This window comes from Armigeres subalbatus, unplaced genomic scaffold (genome assembly GCF_024139115.2).
Source record: "Armigeres subalbatus isolate Guangzhou_Male unplaced genomic scaffold, GZ_Asu_2 Contig819, whole genome shotgun sequence".
Classification (NCBI taxonomy): domain Eukaryota; kingdom Metazoa; phylum Arthropoda; class Insecta; order Diptera; family Culicidae; genus Armigeres; species Armigeres subalbatus.
The window spans coordinates 143,261-161,321 of NW_026943611.1; the positions used below are offsets into that span (position 1 = coordinate 143,261).

Consider the following 18,061-nt stretch of genomic DNA (forward strand, 5'->3'; position numbering starts at 1 on the left):
GCAAAAGGAGGACTTCTAATTTTTTTTTTCGAAAAAGGAGGACATGTCCTCCTTTAGGATACCATATGGTCACCCTAGATAGACGTTGGAAGATGATCTGGGATACCACTTGGTGGACGGCATTAAGGATGGTGTACGCTCTAAAGTTCTCACACTCCAGCTTGTCGCCTTTATTGTAGATGGGGCATATAACCCCTTCCTTTCACTCCTCCGGTAGCTGTTTAGTTTCCCAGATTCTGACTATCAGTTTGTGCAGGCAAGTGGCTAGCTTTTCCGGACCCAACTTGATGAACTCAGCTCCTATACCATCCTTACCAGCTGCTTTATTGATCTTTAGCTGTTGGATGGCATCCTTAACTTCCCTCAAGGTGGTTGCTGGTTGGCTTCGTCCGTTGAACAGACGTAGTCATCTCCTCCGCTGCCTGTTCTCTCAGTGCCATTCAAATGTTCCTTTCGTCATTATCCCTGCACATTTCGACTTGCAGCACGAGTTTTTTGCGGGATGCGTTGAGCGTCTGATAGAAGTTGCGTGTTTGTTGAGAACGGCACAGCTGTTCCATCTCATCGCAATCCGCTTCTTCCAGGCGACGTTTCTTCTCTCGAAAAAGGCGGGTCTGCTGTCTCCGCTTTCGTCTACCACGTTCTGTCGGGTACCTTGCTGCAGAGCAACCGCCAGCGCTGCGTCCTTCTCCTCCAGAATCTGTCTGCACTCTTCGTCGAACCAATCGTTCCGTCGACTTCGTCCCATATACCCGACGTTGCTCGCCGCTGCATCGTTAATGGCTGCTTTGACTTTATTCCAGCAGTCCTCAAGAGGGGCCACATCGAGCTCACCCTCTGCCGGCAACGCTGCCTTGAAATGCTGCGCATATGCAGTGACGACATAAGGTTGCTTCAGTCGCTCTAGGTCGTACCGCTGCGGTCGTCGGTACCGAACACTGTTGATGATGGATAGTTTTTGGCGCAGTTTAACCATCACCAGATAGTGGTCAGAGTCGATGTTAGCGCCACGATTTGGCCTGACGTCGATAATGTCGGGGAAGTGCCGTCCATCAATCAGAACGTGGTCGATTTGTGATTCTGTCTGCAGTGGTGATCTCCAGGTGTACCGATACGGGAGGCTGTGTTGGAAGTAGGTGCTGCGAATGGGCATATTTTTGGAGGCGGCGAAATCTATTAGTCGTAGGCCGCTTTCGTTCATCAGGCAGTGAGCGCTGAACTTCCCAATAGTCGGTCTAAACTCCTCCTCTTGTTCAATCTGAGTATTCAAATCTCCTGTGATGATTTTGACGTCGGGCAGCTGTCGTACTCACGTTATAGCTGCGCGTAGAATGCGTCTTTATCATCATCAGTGCTTCCGGAGTGTGGGCTACGGACGTTGATTATGCTGATGTTGAAGAACTGGCCTTTGATCCTCAACCTGCACATTCTATGATTTATCGGCCATCACCCGATCACGCGCATTTGCATATCGCCCATTGTCGTAACCGAAAACAGGTAACGCCAACTCTATGTGTGCAATCCACTCAGGGTTAGCCAACAGAATGACCAATTTTATTTTCCATCACAGAATACGAACCTCACGCAAGTTCAACGGAAACCAATACTCACACATGATGGTTCGTAGCACACAGCTCATTTCATTCTCCCCGCTGTAAACTCTTCAATATCCTTCCCTTTCGGTCCCAGTCTCGAGTGATGCGTAGTCCACACAATGCTTGCATCCGAAATCAATACATACAAGCGCATCATCATCGTACCTCGTTTCATTTCGTTCATCTCTTTCCTAGGCATCATCATAATCATCAGAATACAGGTTCAAAACTAGTTTAACAATCGGAAAGATCCAGAACTCATATTGAAATCAACCGACACATTTTTCTCTAAAACCCATTGCTTACAATATCTACTATACCTATCACTATGAAAGCTGCTCCCAGCTCGTGTGTGGAGCCGCAGCTCTGGTAGATGGTATAATTACCTCTAAACGTTCGCACCATTGATCCCTTCCAACAAACCTCATGCAGCGCTACGATGCCGAATCCACGGTCCTTGAGCACATCGGCGAGTATGCGTGTACCCCCGATGAAGTTGAGAGATTTGCAGTTCCACGAACCGAGTTTCCAATCGCTATTCCCTTTTCGTCGCAGCGGTCTTCGCCTATGGTTCCGGTCCGTACTTTCTTGTAGATTGTTCGTTGCGTAAGTTTTTTAAAGGCTGGCTTGCAGGGCCTGACACCAAACCCCCTAAATTTCCGGATTCCTCCTTATTCCCGGTGGACAATGGTGCTCAGTTTCACTTAGAGTCCCTCGCTTGCACTCGGACGATGATCAGCCGCCCTTAACATGGAGAACAGACGCTGTTGTGAGCCGATCCTGATATGGAGAACAGATGTTACGTTAGTACTCATTAGCATACATAATTAGTAGAATAACATAAGTGTGCAATCGATAATTGTATACTTCCCTAAACGTCAGCTGTGCGCGCGAACAAGATGTGCCGCAGGGGCGCAACGAAAAGGTGGCGAAAATGAAATGCCACTAAAATCAGCGAAAACCATCTGTCATCGGTCGTCAGCGAAACTCTACTTCCGACAACGGCATTCCACACCAGACCTTCCGCAGTCGCCAGAAAAATAGTGAGAGATTGTAAAAGTGGCGGTTCACTGTCAATCCGATTGTAAAGTGTGCGCGAGTACTACGAGAATAATTCCTGAGGCCGACGGAAGGGTGAGCCGACAAACATCACATGCAATTGTTGACACTGCTCGTTCTTTCTCCCAGACGATCGCCGTGATCACCATCGCACGTGGGTGGCAGAACAAGATTCCTCGGTAGAAGGCCGAGAGGCAAATTCGGGCTATGGAACGAAAGTACGGGAAAGACCACAAAGGTGAGTTGTTAATGGCACCAGACAGCATATGAGCGGATTCCTAATGGTGTTGATTTCCTATAGGGTGTGTCGGAAAACTCTGGTCAAAATCCAGCGTGAAACATAAGACGTGCGACTGCAACAAGTCGGCACGACAAGTCGCTTGAGTGCCAATCCGGGGACGTACAGAAATCAAGTTGAATAAGGTGAGTCAAACTGCGATAATGAGGAAAACATTAAGCTCACCGATTTGTATCGACAGCCCTAGGACCCGCAACACACTTATCGGCATCCACACTTTCACCACTCGCATTCGCAAAGCAAAGGCCTCCACAAGGAGTAAGTCTGTTCGAATTTGAGCCTCAAACAAACAACTAATGGATCCAATCCGTCAGGGCCTTTTGTTTACATTACAGCTCGTCAATTACAGTGATTGGTCGCACCCACTCGAGCAGGAACCGCAGTGCGAGGTTCGCGAAGCCATTCCGAAGGCCATTCCTTCCAAGGAGAAGACGAAGCGCGAAGCATAACGAGCAGAACGCGGACAGGAATCATTGTACGATCGGTGACCAAATCATACCTCTCCGGAGACACGATAAGTTGGACACAGTAGCCGATGGGTGGGCGTCGAATGTGGTGGCCCGAAGTAGCAGCTGGCTCGTCTGTCGAAACACCGAACAGTTCGGAGCAAACACGTAAAACTCAAGTGTACGGAGCTTCACTATCCCCACCTCACTCAGAGCAGTTGGTCGAGATCAGACAGGAGGCACGATGCAGTCGCTGACGATCCGGCGTACGTGAGTGCTACTTTAAGAAGTGAAACAGAAAGCAAAAGAAGACAGGGCATGCAAGCTTACCAGGAGAGTAGGGGTACCAATTAAGCGAAATGATGTAAGGAAAAAATACAAAATGATTGCACATTATGTCATGCTTTGTGGCGTTTAATGTTGACTAGCCGGACCGACCAATCCCCTTTTATCACGGAGAGGTCGTTTCACAACACTGGCGCCCAACAAAACGAACCATTTAGTTTGTGGTTTGTAGATTTTTGAGTTTTTGGAAATTTGTGTTGAGTTTGTGGCACAATTTATGTTTAGTAACACGTTAAGAACCTACCACTTATTTCATTAGTTGGCTAATTTTTGACCTTAAGGATCATGGATCCAGCAAGCCTGACAGAGGAGGAAATAGGTTACGAATTGGCGTTGCGCCACGTAACTAATCTTGGTTCACTTCCTCGCAGGGCGAGAGCCGTCCGTTTGCGTGCTCTAATGCAGGAAGATGAAATTAAAAACACAATTTATGACACTTCTTCCCATGTTATGGAAGCTGTCGACAATATCAGTCAATGTCAATCGGAAGTGAGCAAAATAGTTTCGGAACTCGACGGAGCCTTCAAGCGCGGTGATCTTCCAGCAGTGCGTGTAATACGATCGCGTTTAATTCATTATCGCGATCGGTTAGCCATCGTAGAACCTCCGGCTAATCACAGTGAAACGCATGCAACATTGTCGCTACTGGTGCAGTTTTCGTTGGAGGATACAGACGACGCATTGGGAAGAACGAAGAAACAGGTGAGAACAAAAGTGAACAGTGATAGTGCGAAAAACACTGGTGCTGTTCCCAAAGGAACGATGCAGACTTCCACATCACCCGGAGCAAACTTTCGAGGATTCGACGAGAACGGAGATCCAAGGGAGCAGTCGAATGAAGAAAATCAAGATTTCGTCATCCAAACCGAGGAAGTTAGACAACAATCCAGATCGACGCCAACAATGACCGATCCGTTAGCAGCACTTCCAACGCGAAATAGTCCAAATGTCCAGGGCAGTGAACACGGAGCAGAATCCCTAGAAGTTCAACGAGTCAATCGAGGAAGAGGTTACAGGAATGCGAGTCAACGTCCAACAGTCCAGAGTAGCAGGTATAGCCTACAGAAAGAATCCAGCATGCGTGAGCCAACATTCAGTAGCTTCGCTCCACCTCCATATGAGTCGAGAACAGAAGCAGTCGAGCCAGACGTTAGGGAGGATTCACACTTCCAGGAGTACAACCAGCTGCGCAATGAGTTGCTGCGCAACCTGAATCAGCGATGGCAAAACCGCGCTCCGTATCGAAACCAAGGTTGGCAAGATAATGTTCCGAGGCCGCTCTTCGAGGAAAGGAGGACGCTGAAAGCAATTCACAACTGGCCGTTCCGCTACAAGGGTGAAAAGGATGGCTCATCGCTGAACACATTCCTGCAACGGGTAGAAACATTCGCCGCATCAGAAGAGATCGCAGATGATTTGCTGCTGAAAAGCGTCAAACATTTGCTGTTGGACGATGCTCTCAACTGGTACAGCAACATGTATGCTACAGGTGTATTCGGTTCCTGGGAGGATTTCAAACGCCTAATTAGACACGAGTTCCTACCAGCAAGCTACGCTTATATTTTGAGGGCAGAGGCATACCACCGCATGCAAGGCGAGGAAGAGCCGTTCAACAAATTCTACCAGGACATCTCGACCCTATTCCAATATGTTGATCCACCGATGAGCGATCTGGAGAAGCTGTTTATAATCAAGAAGAACATGAATTCAACGTATGCGCCCATCGCCGCTTCGCAGAACTCAATGCGATTGCTGGTGAAAGCATGCAAGGAACTGGATGAACTCCGGAAGCTGCAGCAATATCAGCGGCGGATCTCGTTGCCTTACGGTGCTTTGATAGAACCAGCTTTAGCCACTCCAAATCCATCACAGCGTCAAGCAAAACCACAGCATCCATTGCAACGTTTTGAAAGAGTCCATGCATTGGAAGCAGACAACGCGCAGAGCTACACAAGCGGTGAAGTACCGGTGGAAAGCGACTGTCCAGAAGAGGAGAAAATAGACCAGCGTATGGAGGCGATACTACAGCAAGTGAACGCTCTCAAACTACGATTCGACCGTCGTGAAGTAGTAGGTAGGCAAGTTTTCGACCAGCAGCGTCAACAATCGTCGGGCGGTAGTTCCAATCTCCAGCAAGGAGAGGTGCCTGAGGCAACAACAGCTGACGGCACCGAGCACATGATACAGTCATACACTCGGCTACCGGTAGCATACAACAACAAGAACGAAGTCGTCACAATGTTGCTACTCCCAACATTGCCGACGTGTGTGATTTTCGGAATGAACTTCTGGAACACTTTCGGCATCAAGCCTAATTGTTGTACCATGACTCTGCAAGACGAGAAGGAAAAGAAGTCAAACAGGAAGCGACAAAGGAGTTATGCACGGAAGAGCACATTCGACTCCAGGAAGCAATAAATAAATTCCCGAAAGCAGAACCCGGAAAGCTGGGCAGAACGGATCGCTATACCCACCGCATCGACATAGGAGACGCAAAACCACGGAAACAACGCTACTACCCGATGTCGAAGTACGTGCTGGATGAAGTGAACAAGGAGATCGACCGTATGCTGGAACTCGACGTGATTGAAGAGGCACTATTCTCGCCGTAGAATAATCCGTTAGTAGCCGTGAAAAAGAAAACTGGTCAATATCGAGTATGCCTAGACGCGCGTCACCTCAACTCGGTGATGGTAAACGAAGGGTATCCAATACCTCAGATATCTGCGATCATGAACAATCTCAGTGGTTGCACATACATCTCAGCGATCGACCTGAAAGATGCCTTCTGGCAGCTACCGCTGGAAGCCAGTTCTCGTCCAGTCACAGCGTTTACGGTGCCACAGAGAGGTCACTTCCAGTTTAAAGTCGTGCCGTTTGGTCTGTGCACGGCGAGCCAGGCCCTGGCGCGTCTCATGACCCACTTGTTCGCCGACTTAGAGCCCCATGTGTTTCATTACCTCGATGACATCATCATCTGTTCCCGTACTTTCGATGAACACATCAAGATGCTGGAGAACGTCGCCCAACGGTTGAAGGATGCGGGACTGACTATCTCCGCCGAAAAATCGAAGTTTTGTTTGGAGGAGATGAAGTACCTGGGGTACGTGCTTAATCAGAGTGGATGGAACGTCGACCAGGAGAAGATTGAGTGCATAGTTCGGTTTCCAGTTCCACAGTGCAGGAAGGAGGTGCAACGGTTTCTGGGCATGGCGAACTGGTATCGCAGGTTCATAGCGAACTTCTCGAGAATCGCAGTTCCTCTCACGGAGCTAACAAAGACAAAAGCGAAGTTTCGCTGGACAAGCGAAGCGGACGAAGCATTTCTGAAGCTCAAATCAGCTCTCGTATCGGCACCAGTTTTAGCAATGCCCGATCACTGCAAGCCATTCGCCATCGCCTGTGACGCTAGCGACGTGGCGATAGGTGCTGTTTTGACCCAGGAAACTGACGGAGAAGAACACCCCATAAAATATTTCTCGCAAAAGCTATCATCCTCCGAGAGAAAATACTCAGTAACCGAGCGGGAGTGTCTCGCCGTTATCAGAGCGATTGAGAAGTTCAGAGCGTATGTGGAAGGAACAAGGTTTACGGTGCACTGCGATCACTCGGCGTTAAGCTACCTCAAGTCCATGAAGAACCCGACGGCGCTCATGAGTCGCTGGATACTAAGACTCAACGCATTCGACTTCGACATAAGATATCGGAAGGGAGTAATCAACACAGTTCCAGACGCGCTGTCGAGGATCGTGAACATGGTGTTTTCGGTGAATGGTTCGTTTGATCAGTGGTATCAGCAGTTGGTCCAACGAGTGCAACAGGATGGTGACAAGTTTCCAGATTTTCGCGTGGTGAACCAGGAACTCTACAAGAACTGCAGTTGCAAGAACCAAGAAGGAGCAGTAGAACACAAGTGGAAGAAGGTCGTGCCACTCAATCAGCGAGCAGAAGTAATAGCGAAGTTCCACGATTCAACCTCGGGAGCACATCTAGGCTTCCAAAAAACATGGCAGAAAATCCAAAATCACTTCTACTGGCCGAAGATGATTGAAGATGTAGCTCGATACGTAAGAAGCTGTGAAACTTGTAAAGCAAGTAAGGCCCCAAACAAAGCGATGATGCCGAATATGGGAGGCCCGAAGCCCGCACGCGTGCCGTGGGAATTAGTATCAATTGACTTCGTCGGTCCGTTCACTCGCTCACGCATCGGGAACACGGTAATGCTCGTCGTAGTGGACTGGGTAACAAAATACGTCATCATTCATCCAATGAGGTCAGCAGACTCGCTCAAAATGGTGGAATTTCTGGAAAAACAAGTTTTCCTTCGATACTCACGGCCACGGATCATCCTCTCAGACAATGGAAAGCAGTTTCTTTCGGCAGCTTTCAAAGCTTTGATCTCCAAGCACAACATCATACACATGAAGACCGCGTTCTATTGTCCGATGGTGAACAATGCCGAAAGAGTGAATCGCGTACTGATCACGTGCATACATGCTCTCCTGGATGAAGACCACCGAGGGTGGGACGAGAACCTGCAAGCGATCGTCGCAGCTATAAATGGAGCAAAGCATGAAGCCACCGGAGTCAGTCCGCATTACGCCAACTTCGGCAGGGAGCTGATATTGCACACCGATCTTTACACTCAGCAGGAGTTGAATACGCCAGATGATCCCAAGGTAGCTCAAGACGTTCGTCTCTCAGCGATTCGCCGAATCCAAGAATTCATCATCAAACGCATCAAGAACAACCACGAGAAAACCAAGCAGCGTTACAACCTGAGGACACGGAACATCACGTTCAAGGTCGGCGATCTCGTCTGGCGAAGAACCTTCACGCAGTCATCCAAGGTGGATCACATTAATCGCAAGCTCGATTCCAAGTTCGTTCCAGCCACAGTGGTCAAGATTGTCGGAAGCAACCTATACATGCTGGAGGACGTACGGAATGGCAAGCGTGGTCAGTACCACGCCAAGGACATTAAACCCGACTAGTGCAGTACTTAACAAGCTATGTAAACAGCAAAAGCTGTCAACAACAGATGATCCACGGATAATCAACAAAATACGCAAGGCGATCAAGATTCAACGGTGCAGAACGAGGAGACAACACCCAAGGGAAGCTGAAGGTACGCAGTGAAACAACAAGCCGACAAGCTCCGGAAACACGGAGGACCTAGACGGTGCTGCTCCACGCAATTCAATTCTCGTCACCGGAATCAAACTTCACCGTTCAGCGGCATCAACACGACAAACGTAATAGCAAGGCGTCAGGCAGGTGTGACGAGCAATAACATTATATTAAACTACCTCTCCACCTGGACACTCCTTCAGCGATGTACGCAGCAATCGCTGCCAACCACAACCTTTATCGAAAACAACATACGCTATGCGGTCATTACATCAAACAACACCAAGGCCAATCGGCCTACCACAGGCAAGGGAGACTGGAACTCTGAAGTTTGGAGTAAGAGGCTCCAGATGCCACTGAGGAACAAGCCAAATTGCGGTCCACCGCCCATTCCCATCGCGCCAGGGGATGGACCGTTTGCCGTTCACGATACGGGAGAAATCGTACCCTTCGATTCTGGAAACGGGACTTAGGGATCTCTGCAGTGCACCAGTTAGTGTCTTGGATAGGAGGAGTGGAGACCCGGAGTTGACGACCAAAAATCGGTTCAGCGCGGAGTTGATGCTTACGGCCACTATCAGGCGCAACGGGATATCAGCTGGCAGTACTGGGAGAATTGAAGGCTTCGTATGAAGCCTAAAGCAGGCGCGGGAGATTGGAACCCTGAAAGTTAGTAGGGAGGCCCCAAGTACCAAAAACAGAGTCGGCGCGGCCAAAAAAGCAGAGTCGCTACATCCGACAGGCGGCGCGGGAGGTTGGGACCCTGAAAGCTAGTAAGGAGGCTCCAAATGCCATTGACAACCAAGCAAGCTATGCAAGCAGCAGCAGAAGCAAGGAGCTGTCAACGAAGAGCGAAACCGCCACTAAAACACGTTCCACGGAAAAGGCTTTGAGGACCAACGACAAGAAACGAAACCTCGCCATCCTTGCCATCAAGTCGACCATCACATCAGATACAGCTGCAAACACGGTCACTCAACCGAAGAGAACATCGACCAGCGTTCAGCCGACTGGAGCCGGCGTGCAAGCAGCATTGCCTACACATCAACAATCTTCCGATTAGGCAAGTTAGCGGTAAAGGTGCAAATCCGTCTTAGCGACATTGACTGATACAGGCGTGGGTCTAGAACGCAGTGGTAGTTTGTTACATGGGGGTCACTACGAAAAAACTCTACCGAAGCAACGCGACCGGGGGGCGCGGTAAAACCTCCTATTGGGCTCGTAGTGATTTAGGATTCGGAAATGTTTCCTTTTCCCAAATGTAGCATTCAGTATCCGCTGTACTAGTTCTTTTATTAGCCAACTTTAGTGTACATTTTCGTTACATGTTAGATCTCTGGTTTTATTGTAGCTCCTAAAACTAGTGTAGATCAAGTTTGAGTATTTTGCCACAGGACCGGTATAGCACAGAGGATGGGACAAGAAAAGCGCAGAGATTTTTGCTCATTAGTGAGCGTTCAGATCACCTCTGGCAGGACTCGCTGCCGTTATGTTTGTTTTGATTATGTTTGAGCTTTTGGATTTTATTATTATTTAATCAGACTAAGGCCGAAGTGGCCTGTGCGGTATATAAGAGTCTTCTCCATTCGGCTCGGTCCATGGCTACACGTCGCCAACCACGCAGTCTACGGAGGGTCCGCAAGTCATCTTCCACCTGATCGATCCACCTTGCCCGCTGCGCACCTCGCCTTCTTGTGCCCGTCGGATCGTTGTCGAGAACCATTTTCACCGGGTTACTGTCCGACATTCTGGCTACGTGCCCGGCCGATCGCAGTCGTCCGATTTTCGCGGTGTGAACGATGGATGGTTCTCCCAACAGCTGATGCAATTCGTGGTTCATTCGCCTCCTCCACGTACCGTCCGCCATCTGCACCCCACCATAGATGGTACGCAGCACTTTCCTTTCGAAAACTCCCAGTGCGCGTTGGTCCTCCACGAGCATCGTCCAGGTCTCGTGTCCGTAGAGGACTACCGGTCTAATTAGCGTTTTGTAGATTGTCAGTTTGGTACGGCGGCGAACTCTATTCGATCGGAGCGTCTTGCGGAGTCCAAAGTACGTACGATTTCCAGCCACTATGCGTCTCCGAATTTCTCTGCTGGTGTCATTTTCGGCAGTCACCAGTGAGCCCAAGTACACAAATTCTTCTACCACCTCGATTTCGTCACCACCGATGCAAACTCGCGGTGGGTGGCTCACATTGTCTTCTCTTGAACCTCTTCCTATCATGTACTTCGTCTTCGACGTGTTGATGACTAGTCCGATCCGCTTAGCTTCCCTCTTCAGTCTGATGTAGGCTTCATCCATCTTCTCAAAGTTACGTGCCATAATATCTATGTCGTCGGCGAAACCAAATAGCTGGACGGACTTATTGAAAATTGTACCACTCGTGTTAATCCCTGCTCTTCGTATTACCCCTTCCAAAGCGATGTTGAATAGCAAACACGAAAGACCATCACCTTGCCGTAACCCTCTGCGGGTTTCGAAGGGACTCGAGAATGCCCCTGAAACTCGAACTACGCACATCACCCGATCCATCGTCGCTTTGATCAACCGTGTCAGTGTCAGTTTTGAGCTTTTGGATCTGGCAAGCAAAGATGCTTGCGTATGTTAGTATGTTGTAGTTGTCTAAATCTTAAGGTCTGCTTAAGTCAAAGACGTTTGATCTGCTCTGTCTCTCTGCGACTTCTTGATGAAGTAAGTCTAAGAGTTTTTTGTGAGCTGCCTGTCAGCACTCACAAAAAACTCTGCGCCTGTGGTAAGGTTGTGTTACGTTAGTACTCATTAGCATACATAATTAGTAGAATAACATAAGTGTGCAATCGATAATTGTATACTTCCCTAAACGTCAGCTGTGCGCGCGAACAAGATGTGCCGCAGGGGCGCAACGAAAAGGTGGCGAAAATGAAATGCCACTAAAATCAGCGAAAACCATCTGTCATCGGTCGTCAGCGAAACTCTACTTCCGACAACGGCATTCCACACCAGACCTTCCGCAGTCGCCAGAAAAATAGTGAGAGATTGTAAAAGTGGCGGTTCACTGTCAATCCGATTGTAAAGTGTGCGCGAGTACTACGAGAATAATTCCTGCGGCCGACGGAAGGGTGAGCCGACATAAAGTGGACAAACATCACATGCAATTGTTGACACTGCTCGTTCTTTCTCCCAGACGATCGCCGTGATCACCATCGCACGTGGGTGGCAGAACAAGATTCCTCGGTAGAAGGCCGAGAGGCAAATTCGGGCTATCGAACGAAAGTACGGGAAAGACCACAAAGGTGAGTTGTTAATGGCACCCGACAGCATATGAGCGGATTCCTAATGGTGTTGATTTCCTATAGGGTGTGTCGGAAAACTCTGGTCAAAATCCAGCGTGAAACATAAGACGTGCGACTGCAACAAGTCGGCACGACAAGTCGCTTGAGTGCCAATCCGGGGACGTACAGAAATCAAGTTGAATAAGGTGAGTCAAACTGCGATAATGAGGAAAACATTAAGCTCACCGATTTGTATCGACAGCCCTAGGACCCGCAACACACTTATCGGCATCCACACTTTCACCACTCGCATTCGCAAAGCAAAGGCCTCCACAAGGAGTAAGTCTGTTCGAATTTGAGCCTCAAACAAACAACTAATGGATCCAATCCGTCAGGGCCTTTTGTTTACATTACAGCTCGTCAATTACAGTGATTGGTCGCACCCACTCGAGCAGGAACCGCAGTGCGAGGTTCGCGAAGCCATTCCGAAGGCCATTCCTTCCAAGGAGAAGACGAAGCGCGAAGCATAACGAGCAGAACGCGGACAGGAATCATTGTACGATCGGTGACCAAATCATACCTCTCCGGAGGCACGATAAGTTGGACACAGTAGCCGATGGGTGGGCGTCGAATGTGGTGGCCCGAAGTAGCAGCTGGCTCGTCTGTCGAAACACCGAACAGTTCGGAGCAAACACGTAAAACTCAAGTGTACGGAGCTTCACTATCCCCACCTAACTCAGAGCAGTTGGTCGAGATCAGACAGGAGGCACGATGCAGTCGCTGACGATCCGGCGTACGTGAGTGCTACTTCACAGATAACAGATATTGAAGCTAGAACAAATTTTATTGAAAATCCTGTGTAAACTTTTGAATTGATATACGTTGGCCCACTACTGCCATCTACTCAACTGATTGCGGCAGTACATAAGGATGCAACTGATTAACAACCGTCGAACGCAGCCAATGCATTTGACAGCCGCATTTGGGCTGCGTTTTCAATAACAATGATCGTTGCGCCATCTCCAAACGATTGCCAAACGCGGTCCCAATTTAAAATACATTTGAATTAACGGTTGCGAATGTTTACACACGTATCGGATGCCAGCCTCAATATCTGTTATCTGTGGCTACTTTAAGAAGTGAAACAGAAAGCAAAAGAAGACAGGGCATGCAAGCTTACCAGGAGAGTAGGGGTACCAATTAAGCGAAATGATGTAAGGAAAAATACAAAATGATTGCACATTATGTCATGCTTTGTGGCGTTTAATGTTGACTAGCCGGACCGACTAATCCCCTTTTATCACGGAGAGGTCGTTTCACAACACAGACGCTCAATAAAATTTGCACCTCCGGAGAGGAGCAAACCCCCCTTTCCCTGTCAGCGTACGACCATAGTTCTCATCGGGGTTGGTTATCCGATCTTCCCTAAGGTTGCTCGTATCACGGCCATTACCACGAGAAGGTAGGAATAGAAGTTGATGGGTAAGAGGCTCCACCCTAATATAATCGATATAGAACCACACATAAATTAAATAATTGCTAATTCGAGACCACACATTAAGTTTATTTTGATATATATTTTATAAGTAGTTCGCGTGGAGAATGGTTATGTGTGCGCTGATATACATCATAAGTTAAATCTATGGATTTTTGCCAATAAATATGTTTGGATTTTTAGTAGTGAACCTGTGATGTATGCTATTCAGTAATATAATCACCATTTGTTTAGAGAACTGCAGCATATTGCATGGAGTATGCATGCCAGATAACTGATTCATAAGCTGTAGACGCTGTAGACTTAGTAGCGATATTTATTAGTCGTTACTTGAAGAATGGATTCATAAATACCCCGATAAATACAAAAACTTCAATGTTATTACAGATTTTTCATGTTTCCATTTTCATGCTACCCAGCCCTTGAATTGTAGGCAAATAGAATCCTTTTGTTTATTAACCCTTCCCAGACACATATCTGCTCAATTCTGAGGTAGATCAGATGGCAAACTCATCGACCATCCGAAACCACATACTTCTTCCAAACACAGCAAGCGTTCAAATCCGGTAATTAATGTAATAAGCAAAAAGAATCAAATCTCCAATGGGAAGAAAAAGGAAAGAATGAATTAAAATGTAAATAAATATTTTTCGTTTCATTTTTTTTGTTCCTGTTCCTGTTCCTGTATGTACTCGTCTAAAAATTTTGACATTTCAGCATAGGCGTGGAAAAATAGGTAGGGCCAAATAATTCGCCAAAAGCGGCTTTTGAGCAGCACTAAAGCATAATTTAGTTCTTACTAGCATTGTAGCCAACTTTTTTATGCGACTATAAAACCGAAATAAAGTCGGTTTTAACGGCTTAGACGATCCCCACCAGTGCGTAAATAAAGCCAACATAGCAACCTCTATCATGACGCGTACTCGCACCGGTCGTTGGTAAACGGGTTTGGGAAATGTAAACGCAACCTACGGTGAACAGCGAGTTGGCAAATTTGGCGACCCGCTCCAACCGTTGCCAAACCGTCACACGGAAATATAGAGTAACGCATAAATAAAAAATGTGCCGTCTTCTGAAAAATTGTTCGGTTATTCATCATCAAAACCATTGTGATAGAGGTCAGTTTAGTTTGGATTTCAACTGATTGGCGGCGCTAGTGCATATGAAATAACCTGCTAGGTTACACAGCAAAAAGAATTGTAATATCCACCCACGTAATTCGGACGACGTACCTGATTTCCGATGTAGAGCCAAAATTCGTATGTTCATATACAACGTTTCTGATGTTATATTACATCACCTGAAAATTACTCCAAAACAGATTTATCATTTTCCTCTACGTTGTATATGTGTAATATTTGAATACAACAACACGTAATATCGCATAGAAATCGAATGCAACCAGTGACTCTTATTTACTTTTGTAATTTTACAAACAAAATGTGTGTAATATCACATCTAATGATTATGCGATTTTAAATCTCGCAACACTGCTCAAATCCAATTTCAAATCGTTTTGCCATCAGGTTTTGCCATCTTGATTTTGTTGCTGATGAGAAGTCAAATTTTTACAATAATATTTAATTTATAATTGGATTTAAATAAATTACCCTCGAGATTACCGCTGTTAAGTGCGCTTTTATTCTCCATGTAAGTAAAAGCTAATTCATAAATAAGCTTTTGCCGACTTTCTAGCAAATGTGTACACCCGGTTCTTTTTTTACACGGGTGGGTTTTAGTTGATTACGACCTTCAGCGTTGATGAAACTATGAGTTAACCCCATGAAAAAATTTACAAAAAATCGAAGAAAATTCAGGTGGTATTTAAAAAGCTGCGAAAAATCAGGTTGACCGGGAAATTAAAGAATACCAACCGTGTAAAAAAAATATTGGGTGTATTATTTCACTCTATAGAGTGTGCGGTCCGGAAGAATTTATTTACGGTGGAAAAGGGTTTACTGCGCCGAGTGTGGAATCAATTCGGAACGACATGATTCGGAGTTTCTGCGATTTGTGGGTTGGATCTTGCCAGATTGTGTGATTGTTCCGGAACAGCTTCAATTCGCCGATCAATCCGGCCTCCCGCTGCAACGCCCGCAACTCGTCGTTTTTTACGGTGCTGCAACCGTGGACGTCCTATCTTATCGGATAGAAAGAGAAAAACGGAACGACCGACTCCGATTGAATGTTCCATAAACCGATGTAAGTATTGTTTGTAAGTGGTCATGCAAAGTGGATTATAGTGTATGCCTTTAATTTTTCAGGATCTATCATTCAAATTGAACGGAAAAGAATCCCACGTACAGCCATTTGTTTTTAAGTTTCAGCAGAGCCCCGCGGTCAGTAGGTTGCGCCAGGTGCGAGAAAGTGCTCAAATAGATCGACGAATTATCCAATCCGGAAATGTGCGAAGCCGCTATGTTGCAGCTGAGCAAAAAAAGTGAATCGGGTTGGAATCTTTCCCAATAGTGTGGTTTGGGTATAGCTTCTATCCGTCGACTAAACCGGCCACCCAAATCGTGTTTGGCCTCGCTACAACTGCTGAAACTTGCCGTTCTTTTTCCTGACGACACACATTTGATTGCTTCTAAGTTGCGTGACAGAATATTCGCAGCCAGTCTACAGGATAACTAATGCACTACCGTGGCTTTCGTTCCTTAAAGAATTTCTCAAAACCGTGACAGAGCCTAGAACCAATTCACGAGTAACCAATAGAACGGTTTTAATGAATGCTTACGCATGTTCATTTAATTAGAGGATACCATGAAAATGGGTGAATTCATAGAAATTTGGTAGCTGATCACTGCATTTACCGGGAGGCACAGACAAGGCATGTTACATATTTGATGACTTAAACATTCATTCAAGATAAGAAGACCTAAAAACAGCATTTAAACTATAACTTTTAAATAAATTTTACGTTGCAGACTCGGTTCGATCGATCTTCCACACTTGAAGGACTTCTTCACCATGCCGTTACGTAGCCATTCTACTTAGAAGCTCCAAGTCAGATTCAATCATTCGCGGAATAGTTTGTACCAAGATCCAGCAGCTTTGTTTCATCACCACAACAGATGTTGGCCAACCTAAATTGTTTGCAACATGAAAGCCAACAGAAAGATTCCTTCCCGAAGCGAAGTCGGTGGTTCTCCCACCCATCAGAACGTCGGCTTAGGAGGCACCCACCCAAGTAAGACAGAAAAAAAGCGTCAGGCCGCTGCATCGATCAGTGCGTTATAGGTACTAGAGGTACAGTATAAGTTTAATTATTTGCATTATTCAATAGGTACACTAGTTAGTAGTGGCAACATCGCTCAAACTCAAGGTCAATCTTGTTTTTTATATTAGGTATTGCATTTACAATATTTTCAGTGAATTTCTCAGGAAGTTTTTAAAAATTCCTTCAGGATATTGCTCCAGAGTTATGACCTTTCCTTGAAATGTTTTATTGGTTGTTCTGCATATTTGTCTTCTGCTGGCTTTCTATTACATCAAAGTTGTATTATACCACATTTATAGAAGGCTTGGAGAACCAAAAGGAGATTTTTAATCATTTTTAACGGAATCCTCAATTAACTGTTTAAACTCATTTAGAAAATTTAATCGAGTTTCCGAATAAAATCCCCTAGGAATTTTGAATAACATCGTCCTGGTATTCTCAATGAAATCCTACTGGGAAAAATAATTGAATTTTCCTGGGATCATTCTATTCTCCCAAATACAATCCATTTGCGATTCGAATAGAACTATCTTGATATTCTTAATGGAAACCACCCGGGAATCCAATGGAATCGTTCTGTGAATCCAACAGCAGTATTGATATTTCAAAAGAAGTGAATCGAAAAAAAATCTGAGATTTCAAATGGAATCATTTCGGGATTCCGAATATAATCCATCAGTAATTCAAAATGTAATCTTTCTTGGATCCCTAACGGAATCCTTATGTGGTTCCAAATCGAATCCTTCTGTGATTCCAAATGCAATCCTTATGGGATTCTAAATAAAATCCTCCAGGGATTCCAAATAAAATCGTCCAAAGTATCCAGAAGGATTTCAAATGGAATCCTTCAAGGCGAATAGAGTCTGCCAAGGATTCCGAATGCAGTCCGCCTGTTTGGAATAATTCTGTGATTCTATATGAAATTCTTCTGTGATTCCAAATGGAATCTTTATGTCAGTGGCGTAGCCAGAAAATTGGTCTGGGGAGGGTTTTCCGAACATTTTTATTTTCGAAAAAAAAATTTCTTCTAAAAATTTTGTCTCTGGGGGGGGGTTTTATGTCCAAAACCACCCCGTGGCTACGCCACTGCTTTATGTTATTCCAAATGGGATAGAACTGGGATTCCAAATGGTTTCCTTCTGTGTTTCTAAATAGAATCCTGTAATTCCAAATGGGCTTCTCCTGGGACTCGAAATTAAATCCTCCAGGGATTTTGAA

The 18,061-nt window shown here is 46.1% G+C and overlaps 1 protein-coding gene and 2 long non-coding RNA genes across 4 annotated transcripts; all 3 read left to right on the forward strand.

Annotated features, from left to right (window-relative positions):
• The first annotated feature begins 2,405 nt into the window (after positions 1 to 2,405).
• Positions 2,406 to 6,355, forward strand: LOC134204672 (uncharacterized). The gene is made up of 5 exons (XM_062679447.1): positions 2,406 to 2,729; positions 2,784 to 3,077; positions 3,134 to 3,210; positions 3,267 to 6,007; positions 6,082 to 6,355. The coding sequence occupies exons 4-5, from the start codon at positions 4,029 to 4,031 to the stop codon at positions 6,353 to 6,355; spliced, it is 2,253 nt and encodes a 750-aa protein (XP_062535431.1). The 5' UTR covers positions 2,406 to 2,729; positions 2,784 to 3,077; positions 3,134 to 3,210; positions 3,267 to 4,028.
• A 5,265-nt stretch (positions 6,356 to 11,620) lies between these two features.
• On the forward strand, positions 11,621 to 14,093 carry LOC134204679 (uncharacterized). Its single transcript, XR_009977936.1, has 4 exons — positions 11,621 to 12,149; positions 12,213 to 12,334; positions 12,391 to 12,467; positions 12,524 to 14,093. It is a non-coding gene; the product is annotated as an uncharacterized LOC134204679 (long non-coding RNA).
• A 1,046-nt stretch (positions 14,094 to 15,139) lies between these two features.
• On the forward strand, positions 15,140 to 16,447 carry LOC134204673 (uncharacterized). 2 transcript variants are annotated; one of them, XR_009977932.1, is made up of 3 exons: positions 15,140 to 15,273; positions 15,538 to 15,825; positions 15,888 to 16,447. It is a non-coding gene; the product is annotated as an uncharacterized LOC134204673 (long non-coding RNA). The 2 variants fall into 2 exon arrangements; XR_009977931.1 differs by having other exon boundaries at positions 15,146 to 15,273; positions 15,363 to 15,825.
• Positions 16,448 to 18,061: the final 1,614 nt, after the last annotated feature.